This window comes from Petaurus breviceps, unplaced genomic scaffold (assembly GCF_028583685.1).
Source record: "Petaurus breviceps papuanus isolate PSGF00001 unplaced genomic scaffold, PetGlider_PUasm1.0 181, whole genome shotgun sequence".
NCBI lineage: Eukaryota > Metazoa > Chordata > Mammalia > Diprotodontia > Petauridae > Petaurus > Petaurus breviceps.
The window spans coordinates 18,986,316-19,008,733 of record NW_027185784.1 but is presented as its reverse complement, the minus strand read 5'-3'; the positions used below and the strand labels follow the sequence as shown (position 1 = coordinate 19,008,733).

Below are 22,418 nucleotides of genomic sequence, written 5' to 3'. Positions count from 1 at the left end.
TAGTAGTAGTAGTAGTAGTAGTAGTAGTAGTAGTAGTAGTAGTAGTAAGTAGTAGCAGTAGCAGTAGTAGTAGTAAGTAGTAGTAGCAGTAGCAGTAGTAGGAGTAGTAGTAGTAGTAGTAATAGCCGCAGTAGCAGCAGCAGTAGTAGTAGTACGTAGTAGTTGTGGTTGGTGGTGGTGATGGAGGTAATGGTAAATAATGGTGGTGAAGGAGGTGGTAGTAGTGATGGTGGAGATGGAGGTGATGTTGGTGATGGAGGTGAAGGGTAAATATCTTTGCTGGAGTATGACCCTGGACACCCCATTACTTATGATGCTCTCTACACCAGGCAGCCTTCTAGAACTGGGATGGAGGGGTACAGTGCATTTCCTTTGGCAGGAACGGCTATTAGTCCTGCCCCCTGACCCTAGGAAACTGGAGCTGAGCAGCAAGTACAGATCCCAACATGATCATATGGTCTGCAAGTGCCTGTCCCTGAGCATATCTTATGCTGCCACCATTGGGGGCCTGACCACCATCATTGGCACATCCACCAGCCTCATCTTCCTAGAACACTTCAACAAGTAAGTCACGTGGAATTTTGTCCCAGGCAGAAGCCGCCAGAGTAGAATAATGCCACCTTTGATCCCAAAGGCATAGATTAGGGTTCAACAGAGCAGGCCTGTGCCTTTTGATTACAAAATACCATGTCAGGGTCTGAACATCAATCTTTCTAGGGAGTAAAAAAGACTTGATTGTAAAGCATGAATTCCTAGTGGCTAAGCAAAAGGGACATCTCAGCCATCAGGGAGCCCAACTACAAAACACCACAGTGGTCTGTCTGGGCATGCTTTCCAGTCCAGCCTTCTGAGAACAAAAACAGCCCTAAATACAACTCTGGAATACATAAAGTCTTTCTTTGGATAAAGAGCCAGCCATGGAGTCTGGAAAGACGTGGTTTAAAGTACAACTTCTGACACTTGCTTGTTATGTGACCCTGGACAAGTCACTTCACAGCTCTAGGCAATTTTTTAAGACTCTTAAGTTAAGGAGCAGAGGTCAATCTGCTTTGTTCAGGGGAATATCCTCAATTGGAATTCCTTGTACCGATGAAATTACACATCTAAGGAAAGAGAGAGACAAAGACAGAGAGACAGAGACAGAGAGAGGATTCAATAACTGTCCTTTTTGTCTATGATTACTCAGGGGCATTTTTTGCTTACTTCCTAGTTCCTACCAAGGTCCTAAAGAGTTGAGGTTGTTGGCTAACTGACTTCTAGATATGGAAGAGGTCAGACTATAATTATAGGCATCATCCCAACCATATCTGTGCTCCAGAGCTTGTTAACACCAAAGAGCCATTTAGAACCTCATCCTCCCAACCATCCTAGTCACTGACCCAATTCTTTCTTTTCCAGCCAGTACCCAAGTGCTGAGGTGGTGAACTTTGGGACCTGGTTCCTCTTCAGCTTTCCCATCTCCCTCATCATGTTGGTGGTGAGCTGGTTTTGGATGCACTGGCTGTTCTTGGGTTGCAAGTGAGTAGATCCTAATTTAGAAACCCTGTCGAGCCCTCTCAAGTACAAAAGACTGGTATGATTCCTCTGTGCTGAGCACTGGGGAGGAGATGGCAGCGTTCCTAGCATTGTGCTCCTGAGGAATCCCACTTTCCTCAAGAAAGGGGCTTCTGACATTTCTGGTTTAAAGGTGACTTTTTAATAAACCTAAACTGAGTACTTTGGATTGGGAGCCAGGAATTTTCCCTTCTAGTCTTAGATGTTTAATTGATTAAAAGTCATATCAATTAACTAGCCAATCAGTCAATAAATATTTATTAAGAGTCTACTATGTACCAGGTTCTGTGCTAAGCACACAGGATACAAAGAAAGATTAAAAAAAAAGTTCCTACCCTCCAGGAGACTGGGGAAGACAATATGCAAATAAATGTGTAAAAACACATAATATACATAATAAATTGGAAATAATCAGCAGAGGGAAGGCACTACTAGAATTGAGAGGGATCAGGAAAGGCTTCCTGTAGAAGGTGGGATTTTCTAGGAATAAGAGGATGAGTCCCACCATAGTCCACTGTGGTCGGGAACTACATGGAGTCGACCACAAACTGGTAAGAAAGGACAAATGAGGCAGAGAACAAGCAGAACAAGGCAATCAGGATGGCGGACCACAAGTCCATGCTAGATAGGGATCCGTTGAAGGAACCAGGATTATTTGATCTAAAAAGAGAAGACTCAGAAGGGACAAAAGTAATGAAATAGACAGATTAGACATGTTCTGTTTGATCCCAGGCTTAGGCTGAGGAGCTATAGGTAGAAAATGCAAAGAGGCAAATATAGGCTTAATATTAGGAAAACTCTCTAACAATTAGAGACGCCCCAAAGTAGAATGGTTGGCCTCAGGGGAGCATGGAGGGGTGGGGGGAGCAGTTCTGGGCCCTGGAAGTTTCCTAACAGAGTTTGTATAACCACTTGTTATATCAGAGATTCCTTTTGGGAGAGGAGTTGGCCAAGATGACCATTCCCATCTTCAAATTTTATAATTCTGTGAACCCTCACTAGGAAAGTTAGGTGAATCAGTGGATAGAGCACCAGACCTGGAGTCAAGAAGACCTGAGTCCAAATCCAGCCTCAGACACTTACTAGCTGTGTGATCCTGGGCAAGTCACTTAACCCTGTTTGCCTCAGTTTCCTCATCTATAAAACGAGCAAGGACATGGAAAACTCTAGTATTTTTACCAAGAAAACCCCAAAAGGGTCACAAAGAATCAGATATGATTGGAAAAAATTAAACAATAACAACAATGAACCTTCACAACTTAAAGTAATTTTAGCAGAAGCCATACCTAATTTGGGTGAATTGGAGATTTTTTAAAAAAGAAATACAGAGAAAAAAAGAAAGAAAGAAAGAAAGAAAGAAAGAAAGAAAGAAAGAAAGAAAGAAAGAAAGAGAAAGGAAAGAAGAAATACAGATCAATAACTTTCAGAAAACAGAGTAACTCCAACTCATCATTGAAAATATGACTCCAAATCCTATCCTGTTTAATGAATACATAAGCCATTTGTAATTAACAAATTGCCTTTGAACAATAATAACAATAGTTAGCATTTGTACAGATATTTAAAGTTTACGAAGTACTTTGCACATGTTATTTCATTTAATCCTCATAACAGCCCTGTGAGGTAGATGATATCATTCTCCCCATTTTACAGAGGAGGATACTGAGGCAGAAAAGGGTTAAACAACTTGCCACATATCACACAGCTAGTAAGTATCTGAGGCCAGACTTAGAGGACCTTGGGAGACCAAGGTCCATAAAAATGTTGTTCTCCTTGTGCCCCCTGCAGTATTATTTAACTTGCTTGGCAAACTGCTTCTTCCTAAACTATTCAAAGATAAACTCCAGCCCAGGCCAAGTTTTCATAAATTCCACAGCATTAAATTCTAGGATTACATAGGGGATAGAGCACTAAATTTGGCACAACCCATGATTTAAATTTTGCTTCAGGCACTTAATCATTATGTGACTGTAGGCAAGTCAATTCCCCTTTCTGGGCCTCAGTTTCTTCATCTGTAAAAGGAGGATGATAAGAACTCACTATTTGACAAAAACTGCTGGGAAAACTGGAAAATAATATGGCAGAAACTGGGCATAGACCAATATCTTACACCATATACCAAAATCAAGTCTAAATGGGTGCACAATCTAGATATAAAGGCTGATACTGTAAGCAATCTGGGAGAGCAAGGAATAGTTTACCTGTCAGATTTATGGAGAAGGGAAGAATTTATGACCAAACAAGAGATAGAGAGCATTACAAAATGCAAAATGGATAATTCTGATTACATTAAATTGAAAAGTTTTTGTACAAACAAAGCCAATGTAACCAAAATTAGAAGGGAAACAGAAAACTGGGAAAGAATTTTTACAACCAGTGTCTCTGATAAAGGCCTCATTTCTAAAATATACAAAGAACAGAGTCAAATATATAAGAATACAAGTCATTCCCAATTGATAAATGGTCAAAGGATATGACTAGGCAGTTTTCAGAGGAAGAAATTAAAGATATCTATAATCATATGAAAAAATGCTCTAAATCACTATTGATTAGAGAAATGCAAATCAAAACAACTCTGAGGTACCACATCCCACCTGTCAGATTAACTAATATGACAAAACAGGAAAATGATAAATACTGGAGAAGATATAGGAAAATTGGAATACTAATGCATTGTTGGTGGAGTTGTGAACTGATCCAACCATTCTGGAGAGTAATTTAAAACTATGTCCAAAGGGCTATAAAAAAAAAGTGCATAGCTGGGGCAGCTAGATGATGCAATGAATAGAGCACTAGCCCTAGGGTCAGGAGGACCTGAGTTCAAATATGGCCTCAGATACCTGACACTTACTAGCAGTGTGACCTTGGGCAAGTCACTTAACCCCAATTGCCCTGCCTTCTCCCCTCAAAAAAAAAAAAGTGCATACCCTTTGACCCAGCAATACCACTTCTAGGGCTATATCCCAAAGAGATCATACAAGTGGGAAAAGGACCCATATGTACAAAAATATTTATAGCAGCTCTTTTTGTGGTGGCAAAGAATTGGAAATCAAGGGGATGCCCATCAATTGGAGAGACTTATATAAACTTATATAAACTGATGCTGAGTAAGAGGAGCAGAACCAGGGAAACACTGTACACAATTACTTGGGTAAATAGATGCGTAAGAGGGTATGTGGCATGGAGAAAGGTGGGAACATTTGTGTTCCAAAACGTGTTTTGCAACAATTGTGTTGTCTCTCTCATTAGAATGTGAGCTGCCTTGTTTCTCTATGTCCAGTGTTTTGCACATAGTAATAACTTAATAAATGCTTTTTCATTCTTCCAGTTTAATGACAGAGTGGGACTAGAGAGGAGAGAATGTAGTGGGGGGAGTAAGAAGCAAGCACAGGACCACAGAAAGGTAGGAGCTTGATGTCTGATCTACCTTCTGACTTCTCCTTTCCTTAACCTGTAACCTCTCTTACCCTTCTCAGTTTTAAAGAGACCTGCTCCCTGAGTAAAAAGAAGAAGACAAAAAGAGAAGAGCTGTCAGAAAGGAGAATTCAAGCAGAATATGAAAAACTGGGAGATATTAGGTAAAAAAGCAAACTCCTCTCCTTCAGGAGATAACACATAATAGTAACACAGAAGGTGGCTTGTTTTTTTCTTTTTTTTTTTCAGGCAATCAAGTAAGTGACTTGCCCAGGGTCACACAGCTAGTGTCTTAGGTCACATTTGAACTCAGGTCCTCCTGACTCCAGGACCAGTGCTATATCCACTGTGCCTAGCTGCCCTATTGTTGACATTCAGTCATTTTAGTCATATCAGACTCTTCATAACTCCACTTAGGGTTTTCTTGGCAAAGATACTGGAATGGCTTACCATTTCCTCCTTCGGCTCATTTAACAGATGAAGAAATTGAGGCAAACAAGGTTAAATGACTTGCCCGGGGTCATACAGTCAGTAAGTGTCTGAGGTCACATTTGAATGCAGGTCTTGCTGACTCCACAGTTGGAGCTCTAACCCCTGCACCAACTAGCTGCCTGAGGCTCGTTCTTGAGTCTCAAAGTCCAAGGATTTTCCATTTCTATAAACCAAGGCTTTCAAGAGGTAGCATTCAGCTGACCTCACTGCCACTATCCCAAAAGCATTTCTCAGAGTGTATTCCCATAACAGGTGAAAGGTGGAGAAAGAAGAGAAGACACAGGAAAAGCAGCTCAACCACCTTTCTGTAACATGAGGCATAGCCTCAAAGAGCCCATCTTCAATTATCCCTCTGTCAGTTTTTACAGCCTAACACTGAACTATCACTTGTGGACAGTGGGGATGGCTCAGCAGGGCACAGTAAAAAAAAAAAAAGCACTAGATTTAAAGTCAGGGGGCCCAGATTTGAACCCCACTTCTGCCACCCATTATCCAAGTGACCTTGGGTAAGTTACTTCAGCTGTCTAGGTCTCAGTTTCTTCATATTTAACACAAATACAAGTCTAGCTTTGGACTAACCTAGGTCTCTTCTATCTGTAAATCTTTTTACTTTTATAGGCACAGAAGGTCTTTTGTTTTATGTTAACTGCCTAAGGAAATATTTAAGACAGTCTTGCAAATAGGTTCGATGTATGTACTGGCCCACAGCAGTTTTTACCAACTCTTTCCACATGACCAAAATCATGGTTAGTGATGGCTCTTCTATTAGCGGGGAACATATATGGCTTGAAGTGATCAAGCTGAAAGAATGCTGGATTGTAAGTCATAGGATGTGGATTCAAATTCCCACACAATTTACCAGCTGTATGACCTTGGGCAAATGTCTTAACTGCTCAGAGCCTCTGTTTCCCAGGATACTACACCATTCCAGTAATGGAATAAGGGAACTAGAGGATTGGGGATCAGTGAATGGATGTTTCCTTACTGTTTTTAGCTACCCTGAGATGGTGACTGGATTCTTCTTCATCCTGATGACCCTGCTCTGGTTTACCCGGGAGCCTGGTTTTGTCCCTGGCTGGGATTCATTCTTTGAGAAGTAAGTAGTAGCATCTCCCTCTTTGTGAACAGGAGCCCCTAATTCCTCAGAGAACAATTGCTCATTCCCTGTTTTCTTCATGGAAGAAATAGCCAGAGCCACCTTTTTCTTTCCCCCTTCTTCCCCTTCCCACTCTCCCTGTCCCTTTCTCCAACAGAATTGGCCTAGAACTAACTTAACCTCTTCTCAGGAATCTCTCAGAAAAAGAATCATACAACCTCTCTTTATACACTATATCTACTCTTACTGTTATGTGCGAGGGAAAAATACGAGGATAGAAAAGGAAAGCACCTTTTCTAAGAATTAAAATTCCACCCCCATACCCCCAACACCAACAAAAAAAGAAGAAAAATTCTGCTTCGAGTTCGGCCCTGGAGAAGAGGTGAGAAATTGCATCTCCCTTTTTCAAAGAGGAGGGCTAACAAGCGTGAGATCCTACATCATACTATTGGAAGTCTCTCCCATCAAGAAGTGGTTGGTGTGTTACTGAACGGCCTTTTTTTTTCCTCTCAATATTTGTTACAAGGGATAGATAAAAGAAGGAAAAGGAAGAAAATGGATGTGATTTAAAAAAACAAGAAGCATCAATGAAAAGATCATTTTTATTCATTTTTATCTCTGTTCTGAATTTTAAAAATCAAATAGAATGGGCATTTGCATGGATGTCATTGAATGACAGAAGACTATGAAGTGCAGCTTGCTTTAAGTATATAATAAGTCCAAGCTATAGCTTTCCCAGCCTCCTGCTTGTTGAGCTTTCTTTACAGGCTTCCTTCTTTTCTTTTCTCTCCATTTTTAAAAAAAGATGCCTCAGGGACCCTCTTTTCTTTCTTTTCTTTTCCTTAAGACATTTTTTTTAAACAAAGAAGAAAAGTTTTTTTTCTACTAACCTAAAGCCTTCCTGCAGCAATTTGCCAATTTCCTCTTATTCTGACCCTTTGAGAAGCTATGTTTGGAGGACACAGTATACTGTTTCTATTTTGTAATCCCAGATAGGTACGTTTCCATGTTTTATTTGGTCCCACCAAAATTTTTCCAGTCAGTGATACTGATTATTTCACTCAATGATTTTATGATCCTACATTGTTGGAGGGTTTTGTTTGGGTTTTTTGGAGGCAAACAGGGTTAAGTGACTTGCCCAAGCTAGTAAGTTGTCTGAGGCTGAATTTGAACTCAGGTCGTCCTGACTCCAGGGCCAGTGCTCTATCCGTTGCACCACCTCGCTGTTCCCTACCTTGTCATTTTAAAGTGCAGGTCCCACTTTTTAAAAATTCAATAAACTAGGGGCAGCCAGGTAGCACAGCGAGTAAGAGCACCGGCCCCACTGTCGGGATGACCTGGGGATCAAATCCAGGCTCAGACACTTAGCACCCACCCAGAAACACCTGGCCGTATAACCTTGAGCAAGTTACTTAACCCCGATTGCTTTAAAAAAAAAATTCAATAAACTAGTCAATGAAATTAAATGAGGCGCCCCTGTGAACCAGACACAATGGTTATTATACACAGATGGATTGCTCCTTGACAAAAACCAACATTCTAGAAGAGAAACAGGATGGAAATCAATGATGAAAATGGAAGTCCAGGTTCTTCTATGCCATTTGTCACGTGTGACCCTGGGTACAAATCAATTAACTTCTTTCTCTGAATCTTATTTCCTCATCTGTATAATAGGAATCTTAATAGTGTGTCCCAAAAGTCTTAATGCAGTTTTAAGTTATTAAAGCTTAAATTAAAATGTTAATAAAATTTAAATTTTACAATGAATCAAATTAAAATTTTGAATAAATTAAAGCTTTAATAGCCTAAGACTTTTGGGATATCTCACACTTTTACCACCTCCATCACAAGGCTATTGGGAGGAGCAAATCAGACAATTACACAAAAGATAAGCATAAGATGTGACATAAATATAAGCTGCCTTCATCAAAAATGCCACTATTATTATCACTGTTCTACAAAGTTGATGCTAGCACACAGTAAGGCCTCAGCTTGACTTTCAAGCTCCAGTTTGAGGAAGTATGTCTCTTTTTGCTCCCCAGTCAAGCTGCTATTTCCTGGGACCAAGGTTCTAATCCCTTCTTGCCCTAAAAGACTGGCTCACACGGATAAAAAAAATCAAAACCGTCTGATTCCCTCACCTCCCATGCTCACTACTACTGAAAAGTTATGTTCTGCCTTCAAGATAGGTGGCACCCCACATTTCTGGACACCATTCCCATTGTCAGTCAAATCCTCTGTTGTAACTATTTCCAGGAAGAAGTTGGGTTAAATACAGCCAAAAAGTGATCATTCAGACTTTGCTTTGAGATCTGAAAGGAGAAGGAATCTCTTCTCTCCCAAGGCCACTAATTCCTTTCTGGGATAGCTCCACCAGTCAGGAAGTTCTCCCTTATATCAAGTAGAAATTCAGCTCTTAACAACTCTGCCTCATTGATCCTAGTTCTATGCTCTAAGCCAGGGGTGGGGAACCTGCAGCCTCAAGGTCAAATGTGGCCCTCTAGGTCCTCAAGTGCAGCCCTTTGACTGAGTGCAAGTTTTACAGGACAAATCCTTTTATTCTATGAAGTTTGGGTTCAGTCAAAGGGTCACATTTGAGGATCTAGAGGACCACGTGTGGCCTCAAGGCCACAGGTTCCCTATCCCTGCTCTAAGCCTTAGACAGGAGGATCTTAGACATACTTCATTTCTAAGAAGATAAAGGAAAAAAAAGTTCTCTGAAAAGAGAACTGCTTTTGAGATATTCAGCAATAATTCAAACAATATGTTTAACTGTTAAGTCTTTTCAGTCTTAACTTTCAATTTGTAACTCTAGGTACACATATATGTAGATAACTTTCTGTAAACATAGTACTTCTTTCCACATAATTTGTTTTAAAAAATCCAAAGGTGGATCTTAATACTTTATCTTAGACCACAACTTAATTTAGAATGGATGGGCAACCTGCGGCCTCAAGGTCATATGTGGCCTTCTAGGTCTTTGGGTATGGCCTTTTGACTGAATCCAAGTTTTACAGAACAAATCCTTTTATTAAGGGGAGTTATGTGAAGTCTGGATTCAAAGGAGCCATATTTGAGAACCTAGAGGGTTACCTGTGGCCTGGAGGTCGTAGATTCCCCACCCTTGAGAGAATCTGTCCGTTTCCATCTTCTGCAGAGCAGTCCTTCCAACCCTTGCAGACAGCAAGCTTGAACTTTTCTCCCAGTCCTAAGTCTCCCTTTTCTAAGCTAACCAGGAGCTAAAGTTAAGCCTCTCAGCTAAACTTCATACAACATGATCATACCCAAAGTAGACTCAAAATAAATACAAACCTGGACCTGGACCTGAAATTAAATACAAATTTGGTCACTTACTAGGTACGTGACCTTTCTGCATTTTGGTTTCTTCTCTTGTAAAATAGAAGAAATAAAACATCATTTTCTTAAAATTTAAAATAAATCAAAAGATTAGGTTGACTCAGACAATCTCTGGAGCACTCAAGAGAAGAGACATAACATCCAGAGGATTCCAGAGGTACCCAGAAATCCCTGGCTATACCTCTAGGCCTTCCTGTGGAATCTATGACATTCATACTTGTTTCTTTGCTAGGAAAGGCTACCGTACAGACGCCACTGTCTCTGTCTTCCTTGGCTTCCTCCTCTTCCTAATCCCAGCTAAGAAACCCTGTTTTGGAAAAAAAGATAAAGGTAAGAGAGGGGAAGCTGTGGTGGGGGACATTAGATCCTAAGGACTGACTATGGTCCAAGAACACCTGATTCTGAAGTTTTCACAGGTAAACAGAAGCAGAAGAACAATAATGGCAGATGACTACATTACATAGGAATGTAAATGAAAACAACACCCAAAGTCAATTAAACTAAGATAAGTTGTAAGGATCACTCATGGTCCCACCGAACAGACTTAAAAATAGGGTAGGAGACTACGGGTATGCCATGGTACATGGGCTGTCAGATACAGTTATTTTGTGTGTTAATCTGACTTGCCTTTTTTCTGTGCTTCAAGGGTAGATTCAATGAGGGTGAAGGTAGATCAGGATACAGGATATACAAACAAAAATTATAAATAAAACTTTTTTAAAGTCTTCAAAGAGAGCCTTCAGTTTATTATAACCCTTTTCCAAATACCAGAATAGTCATACTGATTAGTGGATCCATTCAAATGCCCCTTATCTCCTTTAATGAGGCGTCTAGGTTTTAACATAGGTTCTGTACTTCATGAAACATCAGATTCAGGAGAGAGCGGAGAAGATGCAATGGGAATGGAACCCATCATTACATGGAAGGACTTCCAGAAGACCATGCCCTGGGAAATTGTCATTCTGGTGGGAGGAGGTTATGCTTTGGCATCTGGAAGCAAGGTAACATTTTGTTTTTATTTTCTGGGTTTGTTTTGCTGAATGTTTTTTATAGAAACTCCATTTAATTGGATATCTCAGTGCTGGGAGGGGAGATCTAACTGGCAATTTCTTGGAATTGAGAAAGAAAGAGAGTAAGAGTCTATTTCACAATCAATCAGTATTTATCAAGTACCTACTATGTGCTAGGGATACAAAATGGAGCAAAGGAGCTCACAATCTAATGGGGGAGACAACAAGCAAACACATATGTATGAATAAGCTAAATTCAGGATGAAAAGGAAATCATTAAGAAAAGAAGGCACTAGAATGAAGAAGGGTTAGAACAGGCTTCCTGTAAAACATGGGATTTTAGCTGGGACTTAAAGGAAGCCAGGGAAGCCAGGAGGTGATGGAGGAGAAGCCAGGAGATGAGGAGCAAGGGCATTCCAAGCATGGGGGACAATAAGAGGCCCAGAGCTGAGAGATGGAGTGTCTTGTTCATGGAACGAGGAGGCCAGTGTCACTGGATGGAAGAATACATGTTGGGGAATAATATGTAAGAACACTGAAAAGGTAGGAAGGAGGCAGCAGAGGGGCTTTGAATGCCATCAGAGCACCTTATGTTTGATCCTGAAGGCAACAGGAACACACTGGAGTGAGTAACCGAATAGGTGACATGTTCAGACCTTCATTTTAGGAAAATTGCTTTAGTGGCTGAATGAAGGATGGATGGGAAAGGGGAGACAAGGGGCAGGCAGACCCACCAGCAGGCTATTGCAGTAGTCTAGATGTGAGTTAATAAGGAGCTGCACCAGAGTGGTGGCCCTGTCAGAGAAGAGAAGGGGGAATGTCTGAGAGATGCTGCAAAGGTGAAATCCGCAGGACTTGGCAACAGATTGGATATGGGGGGCAAGAGATAGTGAAGAGCTGAGGATGACACCTAGGTTTAGAGCCTAAGGGGCTGGGAGGTTTGTATGTGGCCAAGTTGGGAAGTGAGTAAGATGAGGTAACTTATAAGAATTAAAATATTAAAATAAAAATAAAATATTTTAAAAATTAAAAATTCAGTAACTAAGAATTAAAATTCCACCCCCATGCCCCCAACATCACTGTTAAATCTTACCTTTTTATTCAGGAGTCATTGTTTCCTGTCTGGTGAGGTCTTTATTTGTATAAAGAATCATAGCTCTAGAGCTGGTGGCCTTAGAGGTCAGCTGACTCAACTCCTTCCTTTAATTGATAAGGAACCTGAGGCCTGGAGGGCCTGAGTGGTGCCTGAGGTTACCTGGGGAGTGAGTGGCAGTCCGGAATCAGTTAGGTCCCATGACTCCAAATTCAGCACCTTCTCTACCTTAAGCAATTGCAGAACAGCTACATTAGATAAATGGTCTGCTGAGGCCGATTTAAAGGTCCAAGTTCATAGTCCTTCTGCCCTTGTAAGTGTAGTTGGATGTGCATGGATGGCTGTGATTATGGCCCCAGTTAGAGAAAGCAAATTGTCTAATAATGGTTTAGGGGGATGCGACGCAGTTGTGCACTGGGAAGGCCACCCTCAAGACCCTGTGTGGCTTCCAGAGCTGTGCTGAACTAGTAACACCAGCTAACATTTCTGTATGTGCCTGCCAGGCACAACGCTAAGGGCTTCACGAATATTATCTCCTGTGATCCTCACAGCAACCTGGGAGATAGGTACTATTGTTATCCTCAAAGTGACTTGCCCCCATATCACAGAGCTAGTAAGTGTCTGAGGCCAGACTGGAATTCACATTTTCTTGACTCCAGACCTGACACTCTATCCATTGTGCCAGCTAACTGCCGCATGCCCTGAACAAAGGGACCCAAGAGATGCAAAGCATAGGGTCAACCACAGGTACTTATGAGAAATAAGATCAGAGCAACCTTTTAACAGAATAAGAGAATATGCTTAGAAACAGGTAACAGTCACACTAGCTGGAGTAAGGCAAAGGAACAGCATAAGGATGACTAATTGTTCCTCCACATTCCCCTCCAGCTGAGGTCTTAGTCATTCTTTCTGGAAGGCTCCTGGGAAGACAGCTCAAAGGATTGCCCGAGACATAGACCCTCAGGGGTGGAATGGATCCACACCTGCACAAGGATTCCCTTTAGTTCACACGTGGCCATCCAGAACATCTTACATGACAATTTCTAGTGAGAGAAAACCTACTAACTCCAGAGTAGAGAGGAGAAAACCGATTTCACCCTTGGTTAGTACTCCAGTTAGGAAGTCCTGTCCTTCAGTAACTTCCACTCGTCCCTGCTGATTCTGCCCTCTGCAGCCAAGCGGAATGAGTTTCTTCTGTCTCTCATGTGAGAGCTCATCAAATACTGAAGACAGGTGTCATATCCATCCCGAGTCTTCTTTTCTTCAGGCTAATGGTCTTCCCTTGCTTCCACCAATTCTTGTATGGCACCATCCTGAAGCCTTCCATCGCTACTCTGGACCCCCTCCTCTGGATAATTTCCGGCCTACTTATTTCCTTCCTAAAATGTGATGCTCAGAATTAACTCTAACACTTCAGATATGTTCTGACCAGGTCAGAATATGGCAGGCCTATAAACACTAACTTAGTCCTGGGCATCACACTTCTCTTATCACAGCCTAAAACCACATTAGCTTTTTTGTCTCAATGTGATATTCCCTTATCAACAGCATCATTTTCACACATGAAATACATCATAAGAAGGAATTCCTCGGTGACGAGAATGATTTAATGATAAAAGTAGCATTTATATAGCACTTAAAAGTTGGCAAAATATTATACCTGTTATCTCAGTTGATCCTCAATACACTCCTGTGAGGTAGGTGCTATTATTATCCCTAATATAGGGATATTATTATCCCTAATTTACAGATAAGGAAAATGAGGTTGAAAAACGTTAAGTGACTTGCCCAGGCTCACACAGCTAAATGTCTGAGGCTAGTTTTGAATTCAGTTATATCCTGACTCCAGGTCTAGAGCTCTTACCCACTGTACCACTTAGTGCCTCTAGAATGGAATTCTATTGCTATGGAAGGTGATGAAATGAGGGTAATGGAGTCAGATCCTGATCAATATAGGGGCAAAAGTAGCCTATACGGACAGCCTCTGGTAATCCCTTACAAGAGTCCAGCTTGAAGATTCCTGGCCATCTCCAGCATTTTCATCTCCGTCTTACCCCGTTGCCTTCCTTTCTCTCAGTCCTCCGGTCTCTCCACATGGATTGGGCACCAGATGTTATCCTTGAGCAGCTTCCCACCATGGGCAGTCACCCTACTGGCATGCATCTTGGTGTCCGTGGTCACTGAGTTTGTTAGCAACCCTGCGACTATCACCATCTTCCTGCCGATCCTTTGCAGCTTGGTGAGTAGAAACGAGGCACAACCTCGGTTCCCCAGACAAACTGCCCAACATAGCCCCAGTTTGGCGGCCAGGATCAAGGGAAGGGGACAAAACGGTAAGAGTCTATTCTCTTCCATCTCTGATTATTTCCTACAACCTTTAGAGTTTCACACCTCTGAGTCTCTTTCTATAAAGCAGAGAGATAAACTTAAATGATAGGAGAGGGGTGGCTTGCATGCAATGCTAGGATCTCCTTTCCAGAGTGACTGATAGAAAAAACACGGATTAAGTATTTATTATGTGCAAAGCACTAAGCTCTATGCTAAGGAGAGAGACAGAAAAGCAAAACAGACCAGGATCTCATATCCCAGCTGAAGGGACAGCGTCTGTGAGAGGGCTCAGGTGCAAATCAGGTGAAAGACCAGGAAGTTCTCAGGGATAAGCATCCATCCTCTTTAGAGCCATTTCCCCACACAGCCCACCACAGGAAGGAGGTGAAAACTGAGTTACCCCAACCTCAGTCAGAGAGCCCTCTACCAGGTTCAGCTCAAGAAAGAAGAGGAAACAGTTGCCTAGAAGTTTGGAAAGGCCTAAAGCTAAGAAAATGATACCACATGATAGAAAAACGGTAGCGGTCGAACTCACGCCATGTAAGAGCTGGTGAAAAGGAAGCCAAAAAAGATCCCTCCTCTTCCTTTACTTTTCTTCCTTTTCCACACCCCTTCCCTTTGCTCTGACCTCTCCAGCCATTCCTTATCCATTTTCTCCTGAATCTCCTTTTTCTCCCTTTCCCTTGGGCCAGAGATGGGGTGTATTGGTAAAGTCAAGCCAGTGGAGTCAAAATTCCATATTTGCCCATTATCTTCACTTAGAGCTGCATACTGAGCATACTCAGAATCACATGACAGACATATGCCATACACAGCGGTCACAAAGACTCTGAGAAAGAGTAGATGGTCTGATGCAAGCCACTCCTAGTGGTGAAAAAATCTCAGAATATATGTCCTATCAGGGATGGCTCATTAGCATCAGCACATGGCATCTACTTAGAAAAGATGGTCTTTGCAGGTGGTAACCTCACATTATAATACTATTCTCCAAGGAGCAGCAGTTAATGTACATGGTCATTTAGAACTTACTAAAAACAACAAACAAAACAAAATATGTGAATGGGGGGGAAGAAGAGGTTTCATTCTGAACTTAATGCTCCTATTAATTCTCTCCTCCCTAGTCTGAAACCCTCCATATTAACCCACTCTACACTCTGATCCCCGTGACCATGTGCATCTCCTTTGCCGTTATGCTGCCAGTGGGTAATCCCCCGAATGCTATTGTCTTCAGCTATGGCCACTGCCAGATCAAAGATATGGTGAGTTATGGGTACCTAAGGCACCAGTATTCTCTCTCCCTTCTAAGTCCATGAGAAAGGAACATTTGCCCCCAACTCTTTCTTCTAAAGTTTTCCCAAATACCAAAAAAAATTTAATTACATATATATATAGCACCTCCTCCAGGGAGTCCTCTTGGGGTGGCTAGGTGGCACAGTGAGTAGAGCACCAGCCCTGGATTCAGGAGGACCTGAGTTCAAATCTGGCCTCAGACACTTAACACAAACTAGCCGTGTGACCTTGGGCAAGTCATCTAACCCCAATTGCCCTACCTTCCTCTCACCAAAAAAAAAAATCCCAAATAAATAGTGCCCTTTTTATTCTTTCCCTTAAAATATCTTTCATTAAAAGCACCATCAAAGAAGAGGCTACAAATATACTATTCTGACTTTAGAAAAATGAAAATGAAACATGCAGAGTTCATTTCATTCTTTGCCCACAGGGAGGCCTTTCAGAAAGAGAGGCTAAGAAGTCTGATGAAACCTTGGGTCACTGTTTCCAAGTCCTGAATACAGTTATCCCTTCCACATCATGGGGGTCAGAGGCATGGCATCTCATGATTTGGAAAATCCATGTAAAAATTTTTGGCCCTCTCTTTATCCTAGAGAGAAAATCTGATTTTTTTCTTCTTCTTTTATGGGGTGTTTACAGTACTTTATTGTAATATTTGGGTAAAGTATTTTTCTTGTTGTCTTCTGGCCTTCATATGTCAACTGCAGCTTCTGCAAAACTCCCCCCAAATTCCCATTTAATTTCTTATGCCGACCCACGATATATCAAAACTGCAATGGGGAAAGTTGTAATGTGGAAGGGATAATACATCATCATTTTTCATTTACCTGTCCACACCTACACATTTCCCCTTCTCCCCAACAACAAAAAGAACAGAAACAATCTTGAGGTTTATAGTTTATCGTAGTTTGTTCAAACCCAACCACTTGTGAGAGGCAAGGGGGATAAAGAAACACTGCTTAGAACCAGAAGACCTTGGGTAAGTTCCCAGTTCAGCCCTTTACAAGCTATGGTCATTTCATCTTTCTAATAACTTCATTTCCTCATCTCTAACACAGACTCAACTTAACACAAGCTCAACAGGCCAGCTCCCACCTCCGTTGCATTCCCCTAGGTCATTCCCCAGAATACATTCTCGTCCTCATCTCTACCTTGGTGAATTCTTTCCTTTCTTGAAGACCATCTCCTCCATGCAGCCTTTCCTGATGTCCCAGCCATTAGTGAGTCTTCCCTCCCTCCCTCAGGAAACATGCCCAAAGCACTTCTTACCTGATCTTTCCTTCAATCTCTACTTTGTCTTATGGTTCCCATGCAAACCCCTCTCTCCAGAGGACTGTAAACGTACCCATTTGAGGGTAGACTAGTTTAATTTTGTCTCTATCCTAAGTTTGTAGTATAGTACTGTGCGTGTAGTAGTACCGAATGATGCCCCTATATGAAATATCTGGGTTTTTATCAGCATAGAGATGACCCGGTGTAGGAATCCCCTCTACCAAATGACTTAATAGATAACAATAGCTAATATTTGAATAGTAAGTTAAGGTTTGCAGAGTACTTTGCTGTTATCTCATTATTCCCATTTTGCAGATTAGGACTCTGAGCCTGAAAGAGGTTAAGTGCCTTTCCCAGCATCACACATCTAATGTCTGAGGGAAGATTCAAATGCACTTCTTCCTAACTTCAATTCTAGCACTCTATCTACCAAGCCCCACCTAGCTGCTTGTCTGAGATACACAGAGGCTAAGTGATTTGCCCAGAGACACACTGAAAGTCTCCAAGGTCAGACTGGAATTCTGGTCTTCTTGACTCCCACTCTGGTGCACTGGCCATTATACCATGCTGCTCTCTAGAGTTGGGCAGCTAGGTGCTGCGGTGGATAAAACGCCAGGCCTGGAGTCAGGAAGACTCATGTTCCAGAGTTCAAATGGCCTCAGACACTTACTAACTGTGTGACCTTGGGCAAGCCACTTAACCCTGTTTGCCTCAGTTTCCTCATCTGCAAAATGAACTGGAGAGGAAAATGGCAAATCACTCCAGTGTCTTTGCCAAGAAATCACTGATGGGGCCATGAAGAGTCAGACACAATGGAAATGACTCAACAACAAACTAGAGATTAATAAATATTGAATTAAATTGAATCTACCACCTGTTCTTAGGAAGATGAAACAAGACAAAGAATATGAAAGCTTCATAAATTAAAAAAGTACCATGCAGATGTGTAAACAAAAGGCAGCATGCTATAGTGAGCTATCCTGGAAACCAAGAAGACATAGTTTAGTTTAAGCCCCATCTCTGATACATACTGTTATGATCCTCAGCAAGTCATTCTGGGTGCTTTAGGTAAATCTCTAAGGCTGTCATTCTACATTAGTAGAGGGAATTTCCTTACTAGGGAGTTCCCTATGGCAGTAAAAGCATAGGACCAGTCTCTATTCCTATAGGTACTATTACCTATGCATACTCAATGATAGCAATGCCTAGCGATAACTATTCCTTTCTCAACACACAGTCTAGCACATGTATGCTCAAACAGACCACCTGCTTTCTCAGAAATCTACTCTGGCATAAAAGCAATGGCCCTTACTGCCCTAGAATTTGGACAGCAGATCTTCATGCTAAGCACAGAGGACCGGAATGATTAATAACTCCCCAGTTCAGGCTAGGGTACAGTAGGGAGAGGTTTGCCCTCTGTCTAGTCATTTGTTGGAAAAAATTTCCTAGCATACACTTTTCCCTTGCAGTTTTTTTCACAGAAATACAAGACTAGAAGATTTTTTTTCTGTACACTTTATATGCCTGGCAACTCCCCTGGGTGGGGTAAGAGTCATACTTACTGTACTAATCTTTCCATCTGCTCATACTGCACCCATCACATCTCCCACATTCTACACTCTACACATAGTTCTGCTCAGCGCCATGAAACAAATGGTATTGGGTAAAGGCTACTGAGAAGATATACTCTAGAGAGGTGTCATTTTGGCCCTCCCTCCTATGCTCATCTCCAGTATGAAGGGGTGATCAGATAGCAGATATAGGCAACCTCCACTAACCAATAGAAGACCTATAGTGTAGATGAAGCTGGCATTGTTCACCCTCTCCTATTCCTAACTCCTGAGAAATCTCCCTTCCTTTCTCATCCTTCCATAATGACCTGGCAAAAACACGACACACAGCAGAGGAACAAGAACATTTAGGAGTAGTAATGTAGAAGTAAGGTAGAGTCGAATATTACAAGGGCAGAATAATGTAGCTCCCATAATTGAGACACTCCCCCCCCCCTTCCTCCCAGTGAGTTTGTGCCTTCTGGTTTAGAGAAGTGACTGGAATATATTGGTTTGTTTCCTATAGGTGAAAGCCGGTTTAGGTGTCAATGTAATTGGACTGGTGGTAGTGATGGTGGCTATCAACACTTGGGGAATTAACCTCTTTCATTTGGATACCTTTCCAGTCTGGGCTAAGGTCAGTAACATCACTCATCAGGCCTAGCACACATGGAAAAACTCACCAAACTAAAGACAGTGAGTGCAGGGAGAGGCCAAACGACAAGCTAAGGAAACTGACATGTATACCCAATCCTGGAGCCAAGCAACTTGAGGTATTCCTCTCTTCGAAGGCCAGTCACATGTGAGATGGAAGAAAAACACAGCAACTGGAAAGACAGTCTGATTTTCCATTGACTTTCCTGCCTTTCTTACAGTGGTCACTAAGAAAATAATTTTGAATTTTTCTCATTCCTTTCTACCCATTGGCTTTAGATATTCTTCTTAAAACAGAGATGTGGTTTTATGAAGGGCCCTTCTAGAAAAAAGGAATTTCTCACTTTCCAAAGCCAGCAAATCTGAAGGAAAAGGCTACATAACAATCTTGCCTGTAAAAACCCGGCCCTGTATTTTAAAAGCAACATCTCATTGCAGCCCAGAAGCAGAGTTCTTGTCATACAAGGGCTAACTTGGATCCACCTGTAGCATGTTACAGCATTAAATGTTGCCTTGGGGAATGGGGGAGTCCAGTCATCAGGTAGCTAAACACAGAATGTAAAACAACGCTGATTGGAAAAAATTGATAGACTTTCTCACCATTTCAGGTGCCTCTCCCAGATACTAAAAGGCAACTTTAGCTTCTTTCTTCTAAAAGTTTGATTGTCCTAACTCCTGCCAGGCAGAACCTCTATTACAATTTCTTCCCCATCTTTGTTATCTGCAGCATTTCTCTCCAGAGGAGTAGCACAAAGAAAAACACAAAGAATGCTTTCAGTTTTCTATCTCAACATAAAAAGAAGTGCTCAGAATTAATAAGATTTAGAGCTGGGAGGGATCATAGAAGTCTAGTCCAGTCTTCTCATTTTACAGATAAGGAAACTGAAAGCGAAGGGGCCTATAGACATAGGTTCTCCTAACATCACACAAGCAACAGTGGCACAATTGGAATTTTAAACCAGGGCCTCTGATTCCAACCCCAGCATTTCCACTATGCCAACCTGGGAGAGGAAGAAAAGAAGGAAGGGCAAAGAGTTTGGTGCTCCTCTCTCAGTAGCCTCTAGCTTCCAGTTACCACAAATACCTTCTCAATGACTAGGGAAGAAAAAAACCCTTTTTTCATGACCATTTTATCAGAGGGCTAAAAACTATATATAAGCCAGTAAAGCTGCTAAATGCATTATTTTACTCTATTTAACCCCACACAGAGCTAGAAGGGACCATAGGAAACTGAAGAAATGGAAGCTTTTATAATTTCCAAAGACCCTTAGTAGTAGCTAAGACAAAGTGGGTGCTAGAAGATATAGAGACTGATGAGGAATCACTGTCATCCCTCACAGACTAGAAGGCCCTGTAGGGCACAAATGATCTCATATCTTTTTGTTTTCCCTAGTGTTTAGCACCATGCCCTATGTTCCGTCAATGTTTGTTAACTAATGAATATTCCAAAAAGACTATTTCAGAATACAAGCTTTTCTTCAGCTCAGTGAGAACTAGCCTCCTTCTTCTATCACAGGTATTTCTACACGACTAAATGAACGCTCATTATTCCAGTAGCTCACCAGAATCATGTATTTCTAATCACTGATGTCAGTTTTTTGCTAAATGTCTTTTAAAGAACCCCGTATAGACATCTGCACCTATTTTAAGTGGCTTTAAGTTCCTTGTTAGTATGTTTGACTCCTCCCACATGAATAACACAAATAAAATCATTATTTAGCTTCTTTGGGTTGTAAAGTCTTTTATTAGCTAACAGCACCCCATATTACTCTTATTTCCACGTTTTAAAGATTTTAGAAGAGATCATTTAAATTGGGGGTAGTGGGAGGGGAAGAAAATGTATGTGAAAAATAGAAACCAGGACTGTGGGAATAGAACTACTCTTTCCTTACCGTGGCTCCTAGTCCTGCCATACAAAAATCATCTATTCTACTATCCTATTGTTGAGAACTAACATGATTACTCCATTACAACATATAAACAGTAACTTCTAAACATTAACACTCCAATACTTTGTAATATCATTACTCACCCTGACCCCTTCTGTAGGTATGTCTCTCTTGCCAACCTCCCAAGATAAGCTATTCTAGACTCAAAAGAATTTTAGACCTGGGAAGGACGTAAGATTGAGTTAGAAGGGACTTTAGGGGTTTAGTCCAACCCCCTCATTTCACAAATAGAAAAGGCTGAAGCCCTGGGAGTTTAAGTTATTTGCACATGGTGATACACCTAGTGTCTGAGGCAGGTCTTCCAGATTCCAAATCCAGTGCATTTACACCATACCATCCTATCTCTCAACTTCATTTTAAGACTAAAGAAACGGAGATTCAGAGTGGTGAGACAATCAGCCCAAGGTCACACAATGAATTAGTAGCACAGCTGAGACCATCAGTACCAAGGTCTCCTGACTCCCAGTTCCAGGGCTCTTTCTACTACGACATTTCTTCAGTTCTTAGATATTCCTTATAGTGCTGAAGGTACCCAATATTTGACAACTGACTACACAACTGTCTTTCTCAGAAGATGTAACTCGAGCACTTGAATGTCTATGTAAATTCTCTTTTAAGGCTCAATGATTTCCTTCCACAAGCCCAGAGGCCGAGCAGTAAGGGGGAAAACTAGTTCATCTCAATCAAGGATCAAAATGCTACATTGTAGTCTATAGCAGCAGTATTAAACTCAAATAGAAATGGATATTTAGGAAACCATAAATTAACATTATCTATGTCGTATTGCATTTTTTAAAACACTTCCTAATTACATTTAATCTGGCTCCAGTCACTTAGTGAGTCATTGCCTCCTACTATAAAGATGATGAACCCAAAAATGCAAAATAAGACACATTTTTAGACATGGTCAAAGAACAAATTTGTTTTGACAGACTGTGTATTTGCTATGATGGTTTTATTTTTCTAATTATTATTCAATGTGGAAGAGTGACAAGAAATGCTTGATAAAAATAATTTTTAAAAAAATAACTAGGAAATGCTAAATAATCTTTTGACAATTAACAAAAAAACATGCCATGATTTTAAATTGTATTATTTACTCATTGATAACTGCTTTTTCTCTTGATAGAAAATGGATCAGAATCTTTCACTAAAATCTATTACACGTGAATCATGCCTCAGTTTTTGTTCATGTAATTATAAATCTTAGAACTACTAATATACTAGTGGAAACAAAAATGAAAAGAAAATATGCTATGTGCAAATTACAGGACAGGAAATATAAGAGAAAGCTCATTTCCTCCATTATAATATGCAATGTTCCTTCAGCAGAGGCTAATCAGAGCACAGGGGAAAAAG

At 41.1% G+C, this 22,418-nt stretch overlaps 1 protein-coding gene across 1 annotated transcript in view; it reads left to right on the top strand.

The window, feature by feature from the left end:
* SLC13A4 (solute carrier family 13 member 4) overlaps positions 1-22,203 on the top strand; it is a 56,579-nt gene extending 34,376 nt beyond the window's left edge. The window contains exons 8-16 of the mRNA XM_069087296.1: positions 380-564; positions 1,399-1,518; positions 5,031-5,132; positions 6,455-6,556; positions 10,146-10,243; positions 10,784-10,914; positions 14,094-14,255; positions 15,466-15,603; positions 18,983-22,203. Coding sequence (XP_068943397.1) covers positions 380-564; positions 1,399-1,518; positions 5,031-5,132; positions 6,455-6,556; positions 10,146-10,243; positions 10,784-10,914; positions 14,094-14,255; positions 15,466-15,603; positions 18,983-19,120 — 1,176 coding nt within the window. The 3' untranslated portion in view covers positions 19,121-22,203. The remainder of the gene's footprint in view (positions 1-379; positions 565-1,398; positions 1,519-5,030; positions 5,133-6,454; positions 6,557-10,145; positions 10,244-10,783; positions 10,915-14,093; positions 14,256-15,465; positions 15,604-18,982) is intronic.
* Positions 22,204-22,418: the final 215 nt, after the last annotated feature.